The sequence below is a fragment of the Bos grunniens genome, chromosome 3 (genome assembly GCF_055505025.1).
Source record: "Bos grunniens cultivar Pamir isolate PY7600 chromosome 3, Bosgru_T2T1.0, whole genome shotgun sequence".
In the NCBI taxonomy this organism is placed as follows: Eukaryota; Metazoa; Chordata; class Mammalia; order Artiodactyla; family Bovidae; genus Bos; species Bos grunniens.
Window position 1 is genome coordinate 47,315,037 of NC_141167.1, and position 23,494 is coordinate 47,338,530.

General features: G+C 34.2%; 1 protein-coding gene across 3 annotated transcripts; it reads right to left on the reverse strand.

Annotated features, from left to right (window-relative positions):
• Nucleotides 1–50: 50 nt before the first annotated feature.
• On the reverse strand, nt 51–18,030 carry ZRANB2 (zinc finger RANBP2-type containing 2). Of its 3 annotated transcripts, none has more exons than XR_015160235.1 (11): nt 17,935–18,030; nt 15,390–15,442; nt 15,192–15,300; nt 14,040–14,122; nt 8,931–9,007; nt 8,540–8,674; nt 7,188–7,357; nt 5,587–5,673; nt 3,547–3,705; nt 2,408–2,477; nt 51–1,878 (listed from the first exon to the last, which is right to left on the reverse strand). XR_015160235.1 is itself a non-coding variant. In XM_086390566.1 (11 exons), exons 1-10 carry the CDS (start codon nt 17,988–17,990, stop codon nt 2,448–2,450), a joined length of 963 nt encoding a protein of 320 aa, XP_086246692.1. In that variant the 5' UTR covers nt 17,991–18,030; the 3' UTR covers nt 51–1,878; nt 2,408–2,447. The 3 variants fall into 3 exon arrangements, 2 of the variants coding, with proteins under 2 accessions (XP_086246692.1, XP_086246691.1); XM_086390566.1 differs by having other exon boundaries at nt 2,408–2,481; XM_086390565.1 differs by lacking the exon at nt 2,408–2,477.
• Nucleotides 18,031–23,494: the final 5,464 nt, after the last annotated feature.

Sequence of the window (23,494 nt, forward strand, 5' to 3'; positions counted from 1 at the left end):
AATCAAAAGTAATAAACCAGACTGCAAATAGTTTAAAAATGAACATTAAATCAGAGCTTAAAAATTCTAATTTATTTCTAACAAACATCACTTGATGCTTGACTCACAAGCTTTATTTACATTTGTCTACAGCATCATTTCCTTACGAAATATACTAGTACAGCTTAAACCAAATAAAATCATAATCAATCGAATTGTCTGTAAACTACTATTAGCTAAATTTATAACCTTGCATTTGCTTATTAGTACAGTCAAAGTTTTAAATACAGAAAGCACAAGAATAAACCAACAATAGCATGTAGAATCTAGAAGATCATCTGGGCAATTTAGAAGGTGGACTTTCAAGAAGTCTGAGGCACAATTACAAGAGAGTAAAAGTTCTTGTGCAACCTACAGTAAATGTAGCAAAAAAAAAATTTAAGACATAAAAAAAGCAGGGGAAGTTCACTGTAAAAATATTATCAAAATATTTCTACATAAGCTATTTTGCTTTCATCTTTAGATAAACTGAAGAGAAAAATCACTCATTTTAAAATAAAGAACAAATGAAAATTTTATCTGTCTACTAAGTACCTTAAAACATTTAATTTTCAGTTGCAGTAGACATTAATGTTAAGGAAAAACAAACAAAAAACAAAACCAAAAAATGTGGGTATTGATTCCCATGCACAAAAAGTTCCCAAGCACATCTGTCAATTTCCCTTAAAATACTTACCTTGCATTGTCACTGAAGATACTGTTAAGAGAAACCTTTTTTTAAAAACCAGAAGACAAAATAGAGCTCAAATGACCAGGTTTTGAGAAATAAAACAAATCTTGAAAGTATTTTAAGCCATAAATAATTTCAAGTGAATAGAAGCAATTATTTCTGCTTATGTCATGAGGAAATAAGCATTTGTTACTCAGAAGAAAATTTTATGCAGTGTTTAAACACCTCAAAGCAAATGCTCAATTAAATTCACAATGTCTTGTCTCTGTTGGTCTTATACCCAAAGAGAAATATATTTCAAAAGCTTTCTTCAATTTATTCGTTAACTAGGATTTAATTCTGTCTACCCTATTGTGTGATAACTGAATTTGTAAAAGGTATCACACAAAGCTTCTAAAAACATTAAACACTTTCGTATGTTTTTCTCATCAACCACATTAGTAGAGATGAACTGCTAGGCATTCTTGTTCAAAATCACTGTGTCAAAAAGGCAGAAACTAACACCTTTCTCCTCTGCAATTCACAAAACTTTTCTGTATTAAACTTGGTGGTGCAAAAAGTAAAACTAGATAGAGACAATGATTCTAAGGCACCCTTAACATAGGGAATTTCAAAATAAAGAAGTTTAACAATCTGTTAAACTTTTTCTAGTAAGAATCACTTTGACACAGGTTAACAAACAGGCTGAGTCCTTTCCCCAGATTAATATAAACAGATTGTTTCCAACTACTTTACCACAGTCTTGCCTCCATGCCCAAAGTCCAGATAAGCCTAGATAATGCTCATATTTGGAGATGAGAAAAACAAGAGTTTAAATTAGAAAACAAAGTACTTTGTTATAGCTGAGATGTTATAGCTTAAAAAAGCAAATGGATGTAAATAATGAATGACAAACAAAGCATCTATTTTGGGACATTATGGCTTAAAATACTATTTACTTTTAATATCACAAATAAACACAGCTGTATTTTTCTGAAAAGCAATGAAAGGCATGCACCTCTACTAGCAGATTTAGCACTTCTGACCAAGTAAGACACCAACTTCTTAAAAAATATGCTTCATGCATTATATTGGACTTTTTTTTTAAGATGTAAATTTTAATACATTATTTCTTTTTTGAACTTGAACGGGAACCAGAATGGGATGATCCAGAAGGTGACCTGTGGTGCCTGTAAGACATAATGGGGAAAACAGGTAATCTGGTAAGCTGGAGCTGAATATCAACTTCCTTTGTATGACTTTGAGAATATGAAAAATTAAACCTCATTAAACTGGTAAAAGGAATAATTAAAATCTAAGATATAAACTTATACACATAAAATTAACTAGTATTTAACTTTGGATATGAGCCCAGTAGCAGTGCAACCATAATTTAAAAATCTCTTTAAGATATAGCCACCTCTCAATTATTTAAGGCAATGAAGGAAAGCCTTGCAAAGTTGTATACAACTACAGATTAATACAACAAAGGCATATAAACTGGGTAATGGCAGTGTGACTAAATCGTTCTTTCTGATATACTGTACATTGTGTGGTAAGGCTATACGTAAAACAGATATAGCAAGGCTTCTGACTGTGTATGCAAATATATATCCATAAATAATTATGTTTTGGAAATCTAGGTCGCACAAGATGACTGTACAATTAAGTTACAGGATTATATTCATGCAGCTAGTATGAATAAGTCAATATATCAACCTGGGTAAAGTAGTGGTGTTCCGAGGGGTTGGCCCTGGGCTCAGGGTTGTTTAGTATTTTCACCAATCACCTGGCTTATGGAATAGAGAACATGTTCATTAAGTTTAGATGACAACAAACTAGGGGGATTATATGTGGCTAAGATAAAAATTTGAAGAAGTGGTAAAAAAGCAACAGAATGAATTTCATAAAGTACGGAGTAATTTTTTTTTTTAACAAAGGAATAAATGCGCAGAAATGAAACTAGCTGTGTGTAACTTTAATATCTACACTTCAAATTGGGAAGACGCAAAACCAATCATTATGTACAAGAAGAGGTAACTCTGGCACTGAACATAGCAAAAATCAGATTTTATCTAATCCTTACTTTTCACAAGCTGAAGGGATATAAAAATTTGCAAAGATTATTAAGGAAGCCATTAAAATGACTATATAATTAGACACTGAGGAAAAAAAGAGAAAAATAATGAAACTGAATAATTAACTAGTCTGCTGCAGGAAAGGCTGACAGATGACACACTCTCCAAATTTTAAAAATATCAACACAGGTAAAGTAATCTAGTCAAGATCTCTTTCTACAAAAAAGAAATTCGGACTGAAAGATAAAAAAATATATTAGCTATAAGAACAATTTCTTTATAAAGGGAACAAAAACAACAATTTGTTGTGGAAATGTATTTATACATATTTAAATAAGGACAGACTTCCAATTATCTATAATAGTTAATTTTCTTATTAGATGCCCTAGAATCCTACAGTTTCTAATATTTAATGTAAAATAGATAGCATAAATTAATACTTATACAAATCAATCTCTAAATTACATCAACACACAGCTTCTGAATTAGAAACTTAAGAGACAGAAATAACCGAGAGTTGGCTATAATAATTATATATGAAAATAAAAATTTAAACAATAATCAGAGAGTGAAAGAGAGTAGTTTGATCTACTTTTCTAAACAACCTGATTAAAACACAGAGTAAACAAAGTAATTAATCTGTTTTTTGAAGTTCACAGTTGAAGATTTTAAAGTGGGTAACAAAGGAGATAATGAAAATCTAATCCTTGTCTAAGAAGTTCAGTTAATCTACTAAACACACTTAAGAACACCCATTCTTATTTCTACAGAAACCCAAACCTTTCAGGTGACCGTGATCTTGTTCGTCTTTTTTTTCGATCACCAGATGAAGAAGATCTAGAACGACTTCTCTTTCTGTTCCTCTCAGGAGATGATGATGAACTTGAGTAAGATCTTTTTCGTGGGGAAGAAGAACCCCTGTGGGACCTGGAGCTGGATCTTCATTGATTGAGAAACAAATCAAACATTTCATTAAAAGAAGAAATGAGGCAGATGGTTTAGTTTCTAGCTCCAAAAATAAACAATTTATAGCTATAAAAATTTTATAAGAAAGAATACTTACTGCTTACTCAACAGAAGACTTCTGGTTCAACCATGAAATCAATTCTATTTAATTTAACTTCACCACTAGATAAGTGCTCACTACTTTAATTAAAAACTAGTCTAATGCATTAAAGTAGAATCTTAAATTCGTTTTCTAAAATTTAAAGGCTTTCATTTTAAAGTATAAGTAGCAAAACTAACAGGTAAGCATTTGTATAACTAACTTAATGTCTAGAAACTACATCCTTCCATTTGGGGAAAAAATATGTATCATACAACTTCCTGAAGAAAATAATAACAGTTTGTTGTGGAATTAAGCAACTTATTAGTTAAGTTGCTTTAGTAAAAGCAGGATACGAGGACAAAATGACATAAAACAGTAGCTATTAAATCATTAAACATTCAAAGAAAAATAAAGTAACTTTAAAACTTGATTAACAATATTTGTTTTTATGAAGGACTACTATCCATGAAGTATGAAGTGTTGACATTCACATGTTTCAGGTAGAGGTAAATGTGCAAATGTTTAAATACAGTATTTCTTCATTTACATATTTTGGTTGAAGTAATTTAGCTCAAACTTCCCAAAAAATTCACCTTTGGGCTTAAAATAAAATCAGAAAGCCCAAAAGGAGAATTCTTTGGAAAGTTATAAGCAATGAAAAAATGTTTGAAAAGAATATGAAGGCTGTTCTGTAAACCTTAAAGTGCTTCCCAAAGGAACTAGGACCTAAGGATCTTCACCTAAGAAGCACTCAAATAAAACAACTGAAACATTGATAATACATAATAACAATAATCTAACTTGCTCTCTATCATATTAACTTAATACAAGTGTGTATATCATTCTTCTTAATGTTATCAAATTGTAGTTGCCCTCTAATGCTACAGATTTGGCTCTAAAATAAGCTATTAAGCAATTATTTTTATCAACTAGCTAACACTACACTTCAGTGTAATTCCACTTAAGTGGAATTTTAGTTGTTTTCTTACTCTTGTTAGATGTCTTTAATAGATCAACAAATTAGATTAAAAAGAATGGCAGCATATTTTGACGAAGTCTAGAAAAAACTTTAAGAGACTAAAAGCTAGTTTCTCACTTGGTTCTTTACAAATTATTTTTCCCTCTGCAGTGCTAACTAAATGCAACCTGAAGTTAACCTGAAGTTAACAAAAATGCTTCAAGATCACATCCTACCTAAACCACCAACCAACTTCTTAGTTTGTGGAATTTAAGAAGTATCTATACTTCTTACATACTACACACACTGTGTATAATATTCTGTGTTATATTACAGAGAAGTGAAAATAAAACCCACTTATCTGATGTAAATTACAGAATTATTTCTGTAAATACTGAAATAATTGCCTTGCAAAACTGTGTTGAGGCAGTTATTTTTCTTCCTTTTAAACATGAAGTAAGCTTTTTCATCTGCATATTTACTATAACTACTACTGCAAAATAACTTTAATGAGTAGGCATTTGGTGATAAAGCTTGGCTGCATCTTCCCATTTCATCACATTTTAGCACAAAAATAGCAAACCTTGCACAATGCAAAATAACCACCTTAATTCAATCATGGGAATGTCTTGGCACACTGCTGGCAATGGAGACATCTCATGGTGAGAAAATTAAGCTGAGGCAAGTGCATTAGTTTTCTAATGCTAAAATAAAATTGACAAATAGAAGCAAAATAAGGGAAAAAAAGCAACGCCTTCTGCAGCCTTTAAATATTTTCTCTCTCTGCTTTACAGAGAGATGCTACCTCATTCACCTTGATTTCGACCCACGAGATCTCGAACGTTCTCTGGAACTGGAACGAGATCTTGACTGCGAACTGGAAGAACTTCTTGAACGCGACCTGGAACAACATGGAAGGATATTTTTTTCCAGGACCATTTAATTAAGCTTTGTGATATGAACACTGAAAGAAAACTATGCATTAGGATTCATTTTCATATAATAATTATTTGGGATATTTTCAAAACACAGTATTAAGGTTCATTTAAAACTTTTATTCTGTATTAACAATTATGCCAAAACTTAATTTAATAATTTTTGAAAACAATGAACTACTTTTCAAGTTCATGGGGCTGCAAAGAGTTGGACATGACTTAGCGAGACTGAACAACTTTCCAAGTCTGACAAGATTTCTTTAAAAACGCTTTTAAGATTGTACAGATAAAAATGCCCAGCATTATCACTTTATTAATATTGAATACTTTTTGTTCACAAATACTTAAAAGTAACCTGAGAGGGACTGACATATTCAGGAATATAGCAGTTTATATTTAACTTGAAATGTTTCTATTTTCTTCGTCATTAGTTAGCATAAAGCTTTAATACTGACATGGGTATATTTTTAACCTGTATGTTTTCTGTCTACTCAAAGATGTGAGAATTAAAGGGAAACTACACTTATAATCCTGTCACCGTTTTAGGAAATTATTGAAAATGACAGGAAATACTGTCCACTTGCATTTAAAAAGTCAACAAATTAAACAAATTTCATTTAGTAATTTAATTTATACTTAATTTGTTCCTGAAAATAACAATTTGCAGAAAAACGTTAATTTTTATCTTAAAAGTATCTTTATAATCACTGTTTTAAGTTTTCAGGCTTTACAGTAACTCAAAAATTACATAAGTACTTAGCTAATATTTTATTCCTAAATACAGCTGAAATTCATTGCACACAGTTTCACTTAACTAAATAGGAGTTCTTCAAGGGAAATCTGCTTACATAAAGTGTTGCTTTTTCTCAACTAAAACTTCATTTTTATTGTTGACTATACAATCAGTGACTTTTTATTAAAACTTTACATTACTAACAAAATAATATGCAAGTATAACACAAATTAAATCCTCTAATTTATTTCTGGACAGCTCTAAAGTATGAGCATTAGGATAACAGAATACAGCCAAATTTCTCCTGTATTCAGAATACCTATGCCAAATAAAACACTGTAAAGAGCAGCAGTTCAATTAATGCCTAGAAAATTTCTGTACTAGTGTTTAAAATCATCAGTGGAAATATAAATCTTCACTTTATTTGAGTTTTCTGAATGTAAAACTATCTCTTTTGATAACTAAGTATCTATAAATAATGATTTAATTGAATTTTTAGAGTCTATTTTAATAAAAGGCATGGTGCTAAACTGGACTAAGGAAGTTTCATATTAAAATTTTGTATTTCTGAAATATTCGACAATAACTTCACGGCACTAAGATAGAAAAAAATGATCTTTTAAATGATAACTTGAATGAAAACTCTAAAATAAAAGGAAAGTTTAGTTAAGAAAAACAAAATTTATAAGTAAAGAAGTTAGATACTGACATTTTGACTGGTGTTACCCTTGACCTGTACCCGTTTACCTGGACCTAGACCTTGAACTGGAGGGGGAGGATGAGCGTGATGAAGATCGTGAATGTGAAGACCGAGACTTTGAACGACTTCGTCTGTTAGATTTCTTTTTACTACTATCTTCTTCTTCACTGGCATCAAGATTATATTTTGAGAGATCAGCATCATCTTCATCCTCATCCTAACAAAAATCCACAATTAATTATATTTAGACCTTGAGATATCAATGCTGTCTACTAGGAATGATGAATAGTTCTATGTAATGGACATCTTCATATGAACACATTTTATCACTATCATCTCAACAAATTCACTCTCAATCCTGAAATCTGACTACTACATTCCTGATCTCAGCTAAAGAGACTGAATGACTGTCTCAGACATTTCAAAGATGTAAATGTAGAAGTCATACTCATTTTCTTTTTCACACAATGTATTACCATATAAACTGTCAAGAATTTTCAGTTTTATTCCCTTAAAAGTTCTTAAATGCATCTCCTTTAAGACTTAGTTCAGAACTTCATTCCTTTCTCTAGGACACCCTTTTAGGAAGTCTAACTGTGGGAATTCATTCTGCCTCCCCAATATCTCAGTATGTTGACAGTCATCTCTAAAACACAGATCAGATAAATATATCTCATTAGTTTCTTTTTCAAACTTCTTTCATATTGTTTTATCTCATTTATTTTTCAAACTTGTTCCATATTGTTTTATGTGCATTTGAGGGCCTCCTGTGCTCAGACCTCAAAGCACCCTTAATCTGTATCTCCTCATCCATAAAATTTTACACACACAGGCCCCACAGAATAAACAACACCAGACGTGATGCGTTTGTTGACCCCCATATTACCTTCTCCCCTCTGCTCTGACCACACTACCCTATATATGATTTTTTGGATGTTGCTGGCTTGTTTCCTACTATGGGAAACTTTATTTGCTGTTCTCACTGTCCTAAAAATGCTCTGATCCCAGCCCTTACCGCGGGCTCCTTCGTATCACTCTTATCACTCAAGTCTCAACACAAATTTCATGGTCTCAGAAATCCCCCATTCACTGAAACCAAAGTAGTTCTTCTAATGATCTGCTATCACATCATGCATCTTCATAATATTATTGCTATTTAAATTATATTGTTTATGTCTTTTCCTCTGTGCAATTTAAGTTAAGAGAAGCATGTTCTGTCTCGGTCACTACTGTATATCTCAAGTCAGAATAATGCTTGGTAAAACAGATCAAAATTTTTGTGGAAACAAATGATGACACTGTAGAACACATCTTCACCATAAGCCAAAGGTTATCAAAGACATTCATATGCCATAGCTTAAACAAGACAAAGGGGAAATATGGTAAGGAAATAAGTTACCTCATCTAATTTATATTTAGAAAGATCTTCATCCTCATCCTCTTCTTCTCCCTCAGATTCTTTATCTTCAACTTCCTTTAAAATAGACGCAGGACCAACTGCCTTCCCTCTGTATTTTTTTTTCTTACGTCCAAACTAGAGAAAAAGTTTCAAAATATTTCTGTTAGCTAAAGTATTAAAATATTTTTTCCCAAGAAATTACTTTTATATATTTAGGCGTCAACATGTATTTTTAAGTCAATTATGATTTCCAACAAAATGATAAGCTGCTGTAAAAGACTTAATGTGTACTTACAAAAATGAGATACATTTAGTATTTTTTTTCACTTACAATATTTTCTAGCATGTTTCTCTAAGTTGCATTCAACCTACACACTAATGTATATCTTACCTCATCATATTCACCATCAGATTCTTCTCTTTCTATGTATTCAACATTTTCTCTTTCATTAAAACCACCACCATATCCTAAGGAAGGAGGAGCAGAAATTGTTATGATAATTCACCAAAATCACCTACAAGTAACAGGAAAAAAAATGAAATCTTATCAAAGACATCTGTTTATCCCTTTAATAAATTACTGGTCTCAAAAAAAAAAAAAAAAAAAAAAGTATCATTACAGAGAACAGCCTCAAAGTTGGATATAGCTGGAAAAGTCTCATGGCTACAATTTTAGCTCTTCTCAATTTTAAAATGTCCTGCCTGTATGATTTCAGTTAATACATGGAATATATGGATGGAAAACATCTCCTTAAATGTCTGCTATAACCAAGTTTTAAAACAACTTTCCTCTGGTTTTAATTGTAATTCTTTTGGGAGAAGTGGGCTCAGTAAGAACTAAAAATCAAATTTCACTGTTTACTAGTTAAAAATAGCTTGAAATCTTTTGATATACTGAAATTTTGCTGGGCTAAAATACAGTTAGAGCTTGGAAAATATATAGGCAAATATAATGACACAACAAAAAACATAAAAATCGGTTTTAAATACACAGTTAAAAGTCACTCAGTTTTTCTGAAAAAGCCAGTAAACTTTTCAACTGAAAATATTCTAATAAAGACCAATCATGATCAATACACCATTATTATTTACTGCCACAGTTACTATCTACAATTTAGACTTACAGATCTCTGACAGGCTTAACAAAGATAGGAAGAAGAAAGTGAGTTAGTTTTAGAGAAAATGAGATGAGAACTTCTGAAAAATATCTCCCACTGAAAAAAATAAAGAAGTGGTTAAAAGTAACATAACCTAACGATCTCACATATTTCAGAACAGTACCAGCACACAAAGAGTACTTCCCAGTTTTAAGGATTTAATGAATCAGCAAAATGTTAAATTTACAGACAAAAAAAGCATTTTTTAAAAATTTAAGATTTGCAACTTTAAATCTGTCAGTCACAGGCATTAAAAAACTCATCACTTACTCTCTCATCATTTTATAAGAGCCACAAACTAACAACAGAAAGGATGTAAGTGTTCCAGTAAAATAAGGCAATACAATTAACTCACTTAAAAAAAATCCCACATTAATGCAGTGTCCTTTCTTTTCCTCACTATACTCTGTACCGGTGAAAACCGCAATATATCAGTGTCTATCCTCAGAATATTTGATATCATCCCTTTTTTCCTCTTCCTACCTTGTTCCAGAGACAAAACAGACTCCAACTGTAATATACAAGAATTTCCTCATTTCTATGCATATGACAAAACAGTGAAGTGTTTTAAATTATCAATAACAACTTTTCCTTAGTAAAATCCTGGCTCTGGTTTTTCAGAGTATCAAATATTAAAAGAAAAAAAAATCAAGTAAAATTAGGTATATGCTCACCTCAAGAAAATACCTCAGGGATTTTCTTGGTGGTCTAGTGACTAAGATTCCATGTTCCCAAAGCAGGGGCCCAGATTCAGTCCCTGGTCGGGGAACTAGATCCTACATGCTGCAACTAAAAGCCTCCATGCAACTAAAAGCTAAAAAGCATCCCACATGCTGAAATGAAGATCAAAGATCCTGTATGCTGCGACTAAGACTAGTAATTTAAAAAAAGAAAAAGGCTCATATTCAATGATAATTTGAGAGATATACGCTGTAGAAAATTATAATTCAGCTATATAGTTTCTTGACTCTAGATATATATTTAATATCATGGCAGTATGTCCCAAGACGTAAGAGATGTAAAGACTTAAACCTCACAATACTTTGAAGTAGATAAAAAATTAATGCAAAATGATTCACATAAGAAAAGAGGAAAAAAAATTATATAATAGGATGACTGTAAGCCAACAGTACAGAAAAACTTGACTACTTATATGTGGAAATGTAAACATATTAAAGCACTGCTATTTAAAATCAATAGGCTTTCAGTAGAGTTCTTTGTCCAATCAGTAATCTGAAAGTAAAATAATGGTAAGGCAAACATGGGGAGCCAAAGAATTAATTATACCAAGATTTAAGAAGCAAACAGGTAGGCAGTTTTGCATAGGAAGCGTGATAGCAAACACAAAGCTATTCTCATGTTCTCTCACAGTCATAGAAGAACCTAAATAATCTGCTAGCAATATATTATTAAGGTATGTTGTATGAGTTCATACAACAAATACACCTCATGAAGTCTTTTATGTGGGAAATCAGTAGCTACAGCATTAAAAAAAAAAAAAAAAGAAAGCCTTCAGCATCATCTCCACTGAATAACAAGGGAGAGGAATAACTGGCTTATTTATGTGTGTTTCCCTCACTCTACTGGTTTGACACTTTCAGGGAATGTTGTAAAAATTGGTCTTCTTGCTTCGATGCTTGCCACTCCCACCCCCTAATTATTTTTCTATAAACCAGTAATGTTTAAAAATTAGAAATGTCAATCCCTTGTTAGAAATTGTTATTTCCCATTATATTTAGAATGAAATAAAACTTCTTACTATGATTTACATGGCCTTTGCCTATTTCTGAAGTGTCTTCTGGAGCTGCTAGGAATTCACCCATGTGCTAAATTCTTTCAAGTGTCAGGGCCTGATTCATATAAGCTGTTTGCTTTTGCTTGGAATGATCTCTCAACCTGCTACTAACTTTCACTTCTTAGCCTAAACATTGCTCTCTTGAAGACTTCATTAATTTTTGCCTTTACACTTCTAGTTTGCTTAACCAAGTATTCCCCTGCATCGTGGCCAATGGCCAATAAATATTTCCTCAATTCTATACTCAATATTTGAGTATAAGAAACAGCACAGTCCTGGCATCATTTATGATACAGTTTATATGAAACAAGCAACCTCTATAGATTTTTAGCAAGTGTTAAAATAAAAATAATATCTTAAGATTTGTCTCAAAAAATGTAAAATGTGAGCAAAGATCAGTAAAGGATCAAACATTTAAAATAGGCCTGAATTAGGGTTGTGACAATGGAAGTGAAGAGAGAAAAGGGGATGAATGTAACATGTGCTTCAAAGGAAGAACTAAGACACTACTTTGAAAATTCTGAGAATCTATATTTTGATTAATCAGCAGAGAACAAATAATAAAGACAAACTAGACAGTAACAGTATTATTAGTTCACATCTTCAACAATGACAGGCTTGTAAGACAACTACTTGTATCAAGGGAAATGGTAAAGGGTCAGGACACAAAAAAGATAATGGGTAAAGGAAAGTGAGGTTATTAAACTTCAACAACTTCAGTTGTTAAGATTTTAGCTCTTGCATTAGTGAAACTTTTAAAGGAGGAATCACAAAACAGGTCAAAGAGAATGTGAATAAATAAAAGGCTTCCAGGGATTACAATTCTTATAACTGTTAAAATTCTGGACTTTTTCCTAAAAGCAATCAAAACAAAATGTTTTAAACAAATGGAGTTTTAGTTTAGAACAAAGAACTCCTGGCTGTGTGGGATATATGTACAACAACAAGGTGGCTGTTTTTTTTCCAAGAAACAAGATAAAGTTGCATCTCTGCCTAGGGAAATGATGGAGAAGACTTGTGGGGAAACAAGAGAGATGAAGGAGTTATTAAGAAGGATGTCTAAGTTTCTGGTTTATGTAACAAGCATATGGCGGGTGGTACCAATCATGAGAAAGAGATCGCTAGAAGAGGGCCAGGTCCTCGGGGAAAATCGCGAATTCAGTTTAGATATAATGAGTTTGACATTTACATAGTGATGATGAATAGGCAGCTGAATATACAGGTCAAAGAAGTCTGAGCTAGAGACATAAATTTGGTTATCATGGTGTGCCAATGCTTACTTAAACTTAGGTCTTCAAGAAAATGCCCAGAAAACAGAGCATAAGAGAGAGCTTAGGAATTGGACCTAGAAGAAACCCAACATTCTGTGACCATGAAAATACAATGAAAAAGGAAACAGAATAACCAACTAGAGGAGTGTATGTGTGTTAATTTAAAAAAAGGGGGGGAAAAAAAAGGGGGGGGGAATATAAACGTTAAAGAGGTAAGAGAAGGAAAAAAAGGTCTTATTAAAAGGCCTTAATCTACAGACAGTGCAACTGTCTAAAGTCAGGGAGGAGAAGGAAACAGGGAAGTAGTTTATTAAGTCTAGGTCTGATAAGGTGACTAACGTATCAACAGAAGGAAGCCTTTGACTGTACAAGTTGTTGAATGACAAAATCAGATGTGAAGTATACTGATAATGTGTTTGCTCTAACTGATGATAATGGGAAACTACATTCTATCAGGTAAGTATTTTCACCCAACTACTGACAACACAGAGGCTTCCCTGGTGGCTCAGACAGTAAAGAATCTGCCTGCAATCCAAGAGACCTGGGTTTAGTCCCTAGATGAGAAAGACCCATTGGAGAAAGGAACGGCAATCCACTGCAGAATTCTTGCCTGGAGGATTCCACGGACAGAGGAGCCTGGCCAGCTATAGTCCATGGGGTCGCAAAGAGTTGGACATGACTGAGACTAATAATGCTGACAATGCAATAACTGACAACCCACAGAGTCAATGATGAGTTATTATTTAGACCAATGGTGACCAAATACCATCTAAAACACCTGCAAATTTTTGGGACCCACCACCAAGGAGCTTTATCAGCTGTTTAGGAATCTGGATTTTCAGTTTCTCAAATGATTCTAATGCATGGCTAACTTTTAGAATTATTGCCTAAACTTTAGACAAATACTTTAAAAGGTGCCTCATGTTTGTTTTTGTCATACTAGGAAATCAAATGAATGAAAAAAATGGGATTATCCTACCATTATTAATAACAAACATTTAGACTATCAAAGGACAGAGAGGAATAAAGCATTTCTAAAACTATCCTAATGTCAAGTAATTGTTAGGATACAGTTTCCTCATGCTGTACTTTGTAAACTGTAAAATTACCATACAAAAGATGACTCTGTGGATGAAAGAAAAAAAAAAATCAAGATAAAAAATATAAGAGCAGAATAAACAATCCTAATTTACTGTGTTCTTATGAAGTGATATAATTATCAGCTTCAATGTTTAGTGGTTTTAAAACCATTTAGTTGGAATGAGTTTGACTCTTACCTGTTCTTTCTTCCAGTTTAGCATACTTTGGAGTATTACACATGTTACACTCTGATCTTCTGGCCCAATTCACATTACTGCAACTTTAAAAGTGAAAAATGTCAAATTAGTAGATTATAACATAAGACAAATAGTAAATTTCAAAATATTTAAGAATTTTAAACTAAAAAGTAGAGTGAACTCACTACCATAAAGAAATGTTTACTAAAAGGATGCTACAAAGGAAATGTACCAATGTAACTTTTCTGAGGAGAGAGTATGGTTAGAACAGACTGAACTACTTAAGCAGAGAAGCAAAAGCTATATAGTATGAAGAATGCTTCTGTCTTTTTATGATAAATCAATGAGAAATTATATTTACAGAGATTTTGCTGTCTTGCAGGGGGGAAGGGGGCGAATACCACTTTAAATGAAATGTTCTATTAATTTCCCAGTCTCCAAATTCACCTCAAAGAGTAAGGTTATACTCTGCAAATAAAAGTCAAAAAAAATTTTTTTTCTCCTGCAGAATCAGTTCATGCACTGGATCCCAAATTCAGTGACTTAATCTGTTGCTGGAAAATTATTCAATACTAATTTAGTATTTTTAAGATCAGAAATTTGTGTAAGACCCTCTTCTGATTCAGTCCTTTCATGCATATTTGATTCATCTGCTTAAGAGAAAAGATGGATATTGGAAAAATCAATATAGCACGTGAAAATCAGAAATATTAAGAAACCTAATTAGGAATAATTATCTACAGGATGCAACTTATGATTCTAAAATTACTGTGCAAACAGACAAAAGAGATTTCATGATATATTTCACACTAATGATACAGGCTAAAAGTTTTTGAGATTTTTCAAAAATAGGACAAAATAGGTTTTTAGTTCTTTTAAATACCCTTCTCTTTTTGAATGTTAGCTCATCTTGAGCATCGATTTACTGGTATACATAATTCATCTTACTAACAACTAACATTACCATTAAAAATAAAATTTTAAAGTTCTTTATACTTAAATATCAGATACAGAATGAATAACAATCAACAGATCTTTGATTTAAAGTCTACTGTGGCTTGCCAATGTGACTAAAAAGAGTAGGTAGTATTAACAAGTAGTGGCTACATACATTATGGGAAAAAAGTCAGGATGATCATTTAAAACACATACGTTTTACACTGCCAGTCATTAGCACTAAATAAGCCTCGGCTCTTTTCTGCGAGTGTCTTTCCTATTTCAGTGCCCCCTGCTTTCATCATCTTAGCCTCAGTTGTTTTCTCTGAAAATAGAAAAATGCAGTATGAATCTGGGGAAATAAATAAATGGTCTGTATAAACAGTCTTAACAGAAGGTTCCTTAAGTGCTTACCTCGACCACATCTATTACAGCTAGTTCTTCTAGCAAAGTTTACATTTCCACATCTGAAAATAAAGTAAAAAATACTTAGAGAGACACGTATTAAACTTACGTAATTTTAAAGATTCTATTACACAGTTTTTTTAATGTGTCCTCCCTATATACCTGGGTCCAGAACTTCTACTTCTCTTTTCATGTTAACGTCAATGTTAACTACAAAAGAACAAACAAAAAAAACCCTCACAATTTAGGTGGAAAAAATACAAGATTTGAAGTTACGAGTCATGGATAAGAAACTTCAATCTCTCAGTTACCAATTATGTGATTCTGGTAAGTCACTTAAGGATCTCTATGCCTCAGTGTCCTCATATTGGCACACATCATTAAGTACAACAAGATACCCTTACAAAGTTTAAGTGAGATGTGAGTCTACTTGAACAATTACTGATGAAGCACCAGGGAGTTCAAAAAGATTTAAAGTAACTCTCATATAGAAAATAAGATTATACAAAATTTTGTTAAGAATTATAATACAAAATCCTAAAGGTGAACCAAGGGGGAGAAAATGGGTAAGTCAGAAATGGCTTCATGGATCTTAATACTATCCTCTTGTTAGAAACAGAAGGTGGGATGGTAAAAAGACAAAGGAAAACTATGACAAAATAGAAATAGGTTCAATAATTAAAAGAAAACTCAGTTTTGGGGGTATCTATTAAACTTCTGAAACCTAGTTGGAAAACTACAACCAATAATGTCAACACATCAAGTAACATATTGTAACTTTATGCTGATACTAAACAACCAAAAACATGGGTTCATGAACATGGTTTTTATAGTGCATCTGCAAATCATAAAAGCACACTAAATGCTCTAAATATCATGTAAAGCTTAAACTTCACAAAGTTGATTTCTTTCTTTCTTTTTTTTTTTAGGTATTATACTAGAATGGAATAAAGATGCGACGTATGGAAGAGACACCCAACTGAAGCACACCACTAACTAGGTCATTCCCCTCACACCACCCCCCCCAAAATAAAGAATATCCTTTAGGACTCCAATAAGCATTGGAAATACATTCTGAAAATGTCTTCTGGATTTATATACATTGTAGAAGTTAGTCTGTTCATATATTTGTAACTGAATTGAAATGCACTCTTAGAAAAACCTTCAAATATCTGAGTACACTGTCATTAATGACACTGTCAAAAGCAAATTATTCTAACAAGTGACCAACAACACAAAAAGTCAGTTGTTTGTTCTACTCAAAATTGACTTGATACCCTTCAAGTAATCTTAATCTTTATGTAATCGAGAAACATCAACTTTTTATGTAAAGAAGCACGATGCTTCATTTCAGTTCAGTTGCTCAATCCTGTCTGACTCTTTGTGACCCCACGGACTGCAGCCCGCCAGGCTTCATTTAAATTGCTCAAAATATGAATGGAAGACATATGCTGCGGAAATAAGCCCTTAATCTTCTTTGACATTTGATTCTAAAACTAATATTTATAGTTATTGATTGATGAGTATTTGCTACATCTTATTGCTCTACACAATCTATGCTGTACCATTTTAAGGAAGATCTTGTTTTTTTAAGCAAAGTAAAATAGCCTAGGTAAAGTTACATAAGCAATAGGATTGGAATTAATTTTCAAAGTTTTCACTCTTTACTACCAGACACTCCATATGCCATCTGTGGCTTGCTTAGAGACAAGTATTCAAAAGTTTTTATTGGAACACGAGATGCGGATTCTTTGACAATTACTTTCCGTAATAATTTTTGTATATCTCCAAATAAATACACCTACTTAAACACCCGCCAATAAAAAATCTTCCTAAACAATTTAATAAAGGACACTGGTTTCAGCAGAGCCACTAAAACACGTGCTTCTTTGAAGCAGGCATTCTCCAGGGCTGAGCAGGCAAAAACACAGACCTCATATGTTTCGGTTCTAAAGAGGCGAAAGGCTCAATTCTTGTGGGGAAATTAAAGACCAATAAAGAAAAAAAAAAAAAAAGCCAGAATTCCTGCAACCAAAGGAGGTTAGCGTTCGGCAGGAAAAAGTAAAAACAATACGGAAAGAAAGTTTGAATTAAATAAAAAAAAAACAAACAGCAAAATGAACTAGGTGAAGCAAACAAATGAGTTCAAGACAGCAACGTTTTCGGAACAAGAGTCAGGTTCTGCAGGGAAAAGTCACGTGGGGGAGATCCGACACCGAGCTGGCCTCCACCGGGGAGGTTTCCTTATCGCAGAAACCTGGCCGGGGGTGGGGTGGGGAGTGAGGAAAACGGGCGGCCATCTCTCTCCCCAAACAGCTGGCTGCCTCGGAGAGAGATAATCGAGGAGACGCTGAAGACTTAATCAAAAGAAAGGTTCTTGAAAGACCCCATCGTGAGGAGACTAAGAGCCTCCTTCCCGCCCGGGATCCGGCAGTTCTCCTCCACCACTCGGCTGACGGCATCAGCGACCGTAAAAACGGAAAATGCTCAATCGACTCGAGAAAGCCTCCAACGACAAACCCCGCTTCAAACTCGGGATCCTTCACGAACTCACTTTTTGTCTGGGCAAATCCAGTCACCGTCACTGACTCTGAAATTCTTGGTCGACATCTTGGACGCCGCCACCACAACCACCCGCAGCTACGTCTTCACAGGAGGGAGCGGGCCGGGGACTTTTGGCGCTCCGGGGCTGTCCTCACACCGCCTGACTCCTTTCCAACACTGCGACAGGGTTTGATAGTGCGAACACTCGGCCTATATTGGGTTTTAACGTTATTGTCCAGAAAAATATGCCTGTGAGACTTTTTTTTCTGGCCGAAAGAGTTACAATGAAAATATATTCTCTAGGACTAAACTAACAGGCGCCGCCAGGACAGCCCAGGCGGGAGGCATTCGTGGCACTAGATGGCTCGGAGAGCCCCCTACAGGCAGGAGGACCTGAAAGGAAAGTACTTCCGCTCAGATGGGCGGGACTAGGGAGGTGGGGCGGAAGTGACTATGACCCTCCGGGGCTGGCAAAGGGGAATTTCGCTAATCGGTAGGGGTGAAGTGGACTTCTCCTGTTTTTGGAAAAGTGATTTTTAATAAAGTCTCGAGAACTCTGTTCTTTCACCATGCACATAGGATATCGTTTAAAACATATTGTTTTGGGGTACGTAAATAGATGTAACAGATAAGTAATATACACTTGGGAAGTGAGCAGTTATTTTGGAACTAGGAGGTTGCCACAATGGTTAAAAGACCTGTCTTTTCCCCATTCCATTCCCTTGGTTTCCTCCAGAGGTTATACTCACTTGTTGCTGCCGCTACTGCTGCTGCTGCTGCTAGGTCGCTTCAGTCGTGTCCGACTCTGTGCGACCCTATAGACGGCAGCCCACCAGGCTCCCCCGTCCTGGGATTCTCCAGGCAAGAACACTGGACTGGGTTGCCATTTCCTTCTCCAATGCATGAAAGTGAAAAGTGAAAGTGAAGTCGCTCAGTCGTGTCCGACTCTTAGCGACCCCATGGACTGCAGCCAGGCTCCTCTGTCCATGGGATTTTCCAGGCAAAAGTACTGGAGTGGGGTGCCATTGCCTTCTCCAATACTCACTTGTATTTGGGGTTTATTCCTTTGCTTTTAAAAATGTAGTTTATGGCTAATAAACGGTTGAACTTGACAAGGATAGTTTATTGTTATATAATCGTCTGCAGCTTTCTTTTCGTCAACAATATGCTTTAAAAAAGTCCTAGATTGTTGCATGTATTTGTATTTGTTTAATTTTGCTGTTATTTATTGGTAATGTTGCTTCGTGTGACAGTTTATCCCTCTGTTTCTCAACTTTTGTCATAAATTTGGATACAAAAATGCAAGAATTTTTCTAGAGTACAGCTTGTATCTCAGAGAACATTTTCAGCTACATTCTAATTATTGCTTTATTGGCAGCTGTTTATTTTTCCTTAATAACTGGCCCTATTTTTCCAGTTCTTTGTTTATTGAGTAATTGTGATTTTTATCCAAGACATTTTGAATATTTTGTTGCATAGACTCTGGGTTCTGATTAAAGCCTTTGGGGAATGTTGATTTTTTGTTTGTTTGTTTTCTTTTAGGAGGCCATCAATCCAGTTTGGTTCATATCTTAAGTTGAGTCTCACCTGTGGGTGCTGGTTCCATGTCAGTTTGGTTTTCAGAGGCTTTATTGTGTTACATTGAATCTGTTCTGTACATAAAACACTCAGGAATTATTTTGGAACTTGGGAAGTAATTTAAGTTGTAGTTCACATATCTTTTGCTATGCAGCTTTTTTCTATTCTGCAGGTGCTTAGTTCAAGGTGTGAGCAGAGAACTTAGTCAGATTCATACGAAGAATTAGGGAGTTTGCTTCTCCAGCTCTTCCTGGTTTTGATGTTCCTCTCCTCTGTTTTGCAGAGTCTCATTTTCTTGCTAGAAATATAAGGTTTCTCTTGGAGTTTTAGCTTGGTGCCACAGCTACAGCATCTGACTAGGGCACACACTGGAGCAAAGAGGTGAGAGAAAAAAGCAAAACAAAAGATGAATTCCCTCCCAGAGGTGCCCTTTCCCAATTTCCTTGTCTAGAAAGACAGGTTTTTTCTTGGTGTCCTAACTGCCCAAGCCTGGCCCTAACTCTCAGTCAAGACCAGAGGGAAAAAAGGAAAAAAAAAAGCCAAATAATCCCCCACAAACTTTAACTCATGGAAGCCCTATTTCCCCATTCATCTAGCTAGAAATATGGGATTTCTCTCTGTTTTTGTTTCCTGTGCTACCACCAAGGTATCACTGGGTGTCAGACCTCCAGTCAAATCTGTAAGAGAAAGTAGGAAAAACAAACACAGAAGGCATTTTTCCCAAGTTTTGACTTTCCTCCCCAATCTGCCTGTTTTTGCTTACTTTTTTTTAGAGTCCTCAGGTAGTTGCTTTTTGTATTTTGCCTTGAACTTTTAGTTGTGATTAGTAGGAAAGATAGGCTGTCATGATCTTACTCCATTCTGGCTGGCACTGCAAGTCAAGGAAATAGAAATTACCACTACACTTCCATTAGAATTATTACAATGAAAAATTTAGACAATATCAAGTGTTGGAGAAGGTGTTGAAAAACAACTGGAATTCTTATACACTGCTAGTGGAAGTGTCAATGGATACATTTACTTTGGAAAGTGTTTATGGATACATTTACTTTGAAAAGTGTTTGTTAGAGTCTATTAAATCTTAGCATATTCATACCCTATGACCTTAAGATTCCACTCCCAAGTATATTTCCAATAGAAATGCCCGTATGTTCACTAAAGAGGTATATAATAGTGTTCATTGCTGTACTATAATAGCCCCAGACCAGAAGTTCCCATTTGCTTGTGAATGGTAGCCTGGGTAATAAATTGTTACAGGTTTACACTGTGGAATTCTATACACCACAGTGACAATAAACAAATTGCCATTACTTTGAAGAGTATAACTGTCACTCACAAATACAGTATTGAATTGGAAAAGCCAGATACAAACTAGCACATGCTATATAATTCCATTTACATGGACTTCAAATCAGGCCAAACTAATCTAGGATTATGGTTACCCTAGGGATTGGGGAGAAGATAGTGTCTGAAAGGGGACATGAGCTTTTTGTTAGTCCTGATCATATTCTTTGTCATGGTTGGGTTCTGGTTATACAAGTATCTTCATTTTATAAAAACTCAAAAGTTTTTATAAAGCTGTGTGCCCTTATGATTTAGGCATTTTGTTTTTAAACTTCAATGAAGTATAAAAAAATAAATACTTAAATTTACCCATTTCACCACACCTATCTCACATTCAGTAGATCCTTGCAAAATATTATACTAGCTTTAGAGACAAAGGGGATGATCACAGACCCCCTTGTGAGTTTCTGAATATGACTGGTACGTGGATGCCTTTTGGCCTTAATGGTAATTAAAGTTTCTTACAGTTGAGATGTTGAATCTGCAGTAACTCATATCAAGTAGTATTACAAAGCTGTTAAGATATATTCTCAGTTCTACAGTTAACTGAGAGTTTGAAGTGGTAGTAGTTAACTTCTGATATTTACATTTTTAAACTCAGAATTTTCTTAAAATATAGATAAATCAAGCAGATTTTGTTCATACATGTTCAGATACATGCAGGGAAAAAAATTGCTATTCAGAGACAATGAAAAATAACTTTTTGAAGTTCCAAATCTTAAAATTCCCTGCATGAGTCACAGTTGAAATATATTAAAACAATGTTTTTTTTTCAATGACCAAAATTTTAAAAATTTATAATATATAAATCCCTGTGTTATAAAATACCTGGAATTATAACTTAACAAGCTGCCATAGAATGTTTGCTCTTGAAACAATAGGTCTTCCTTAGAAGAATAAGGATTTTATTAAACAAATGAGTAAATCTATGAACTTAATACTCATATCTAAATAATTCCATAATTTTAATCTGGGGATGTGTGAAAAGTGGAAGCCACTTCTTTGGTCACAGGAAGCAGCAGTGACCCTAGGCAAAGTTGTGGCTGAGTTTTGTGTAGTCTTCAAGATGGAGTGGTGGGTAGTTGTAACCTCCAAAAAGGCACTCATAATTGGAAATTGAGTAATAAAATATCATCATTTGGATTTGAGGTTAGAAATATTAGCATGTGATTGTTATATCAGCCACCTGGAAATAGAATTAACTCACTCTAAAACCTGGTTTGTGTTTATGATTTAAGGTGAACACAAATCTAATCTATATTCCTGAGGGAATTATTTTAATAATAGCTATTTACTATATATTTGGTATATGTAGAGCTAAGAGCTTTACATTAATTATCACATTTAGACTCCCAACAGTCTTTAGGAAAGATATTATTAGCTTTGTTTACAGATGAGAAATCAAGATTTAGAAAGTATAAGGACCTTGTGAAAGGTTTTGAAATGTAATATATGGTGACTCTGGAGTCAGATTTCTTGGGTTCAGATCTCAGCTCTACTACTCATTAGGCAAATCACTTAAACTAGCTGTATTTTGTTTCTTTATCTAGAGATGATGCTAATAGTATTTTAGAATTGCTAAAAGGATTAAGTGAGAAAGCTCACTTTAGGTGCCAATGGTTATTATTGTTCAATTAAAGGCTCATAGGTAATAGATGCTAAAGAATCTACTTGCAATGCAGATAGATCCCTGGGTTAGGAAGATCCTCTGGAGAAGGGAATGACTACCCATTTCCTCGCCAGTATTTTTGCCTGGAGAATTCCACGGACAGAAGATCCTGGTGGGCAATGGTCCATAGGGCTGCAAAGAGTAGGACATGACTAAGAGACTAACACTTTCCCTTTTCAGGTAATGGATGCTAGGGGTGGTGAATAACATGTAGTTAAGGTACCAAAAAATTAACCAACTGTAGTTAGTAAAATTTTTCTGGGAGAATCACATGTCAACAGAAAGATGGCTTGAGATAAGTCTAGGATAACAGTACACAAAATATAAGGATAAATCTGGCAATGACCAGAGGAGAAGGCTATTTGTGTTCAAGGACTGTAACTAATTTTTCAAAGAGAAACATTCCTAGAATAGAGAAGCAATTTCCATTATCCTATTTTGAAAGAAAAGTCCATCAATAGGACCTATTCTCTTTCCTCTAATTGTCATAGACCCTTGAACAAGGGTTTGGACTGCAGGGATCTACTTATATACGTACTTTTTTTCAATAAATATACACAATAATACGTAACCCAGGTTGACTGAACCTGCAAATGTGTAACTGCAGATTGGGAAGGCCAACTGTTGAACCTGAGCATCCACTAATTTTAGTATCTGCATAGAGTTCAGAAACCAATACCCCAAGGAAACCAAGCAACAACTGTATATGCTCATCAAACAACCCTCTAATTGGTAATTTCCTCTCATGAGTGCATTTAACCTACCGTGGTGAAATACCCAGAGTGAATTGTCCATACAAGTTCTTCTTTCTAGATTTAGCTTTTTATATATTGATAAATTGACATTCTGAGGGGCATATTAATTTCTTATGAGTCGTCTTAACATGTTAATCCCTGAAAGATTGATTTGTTCTGAGTAAGTGAAAGTCACTCAGTCGTGTCCAGCTCCTTGTGACCCCAAGGAGTATATAGTCCATAGA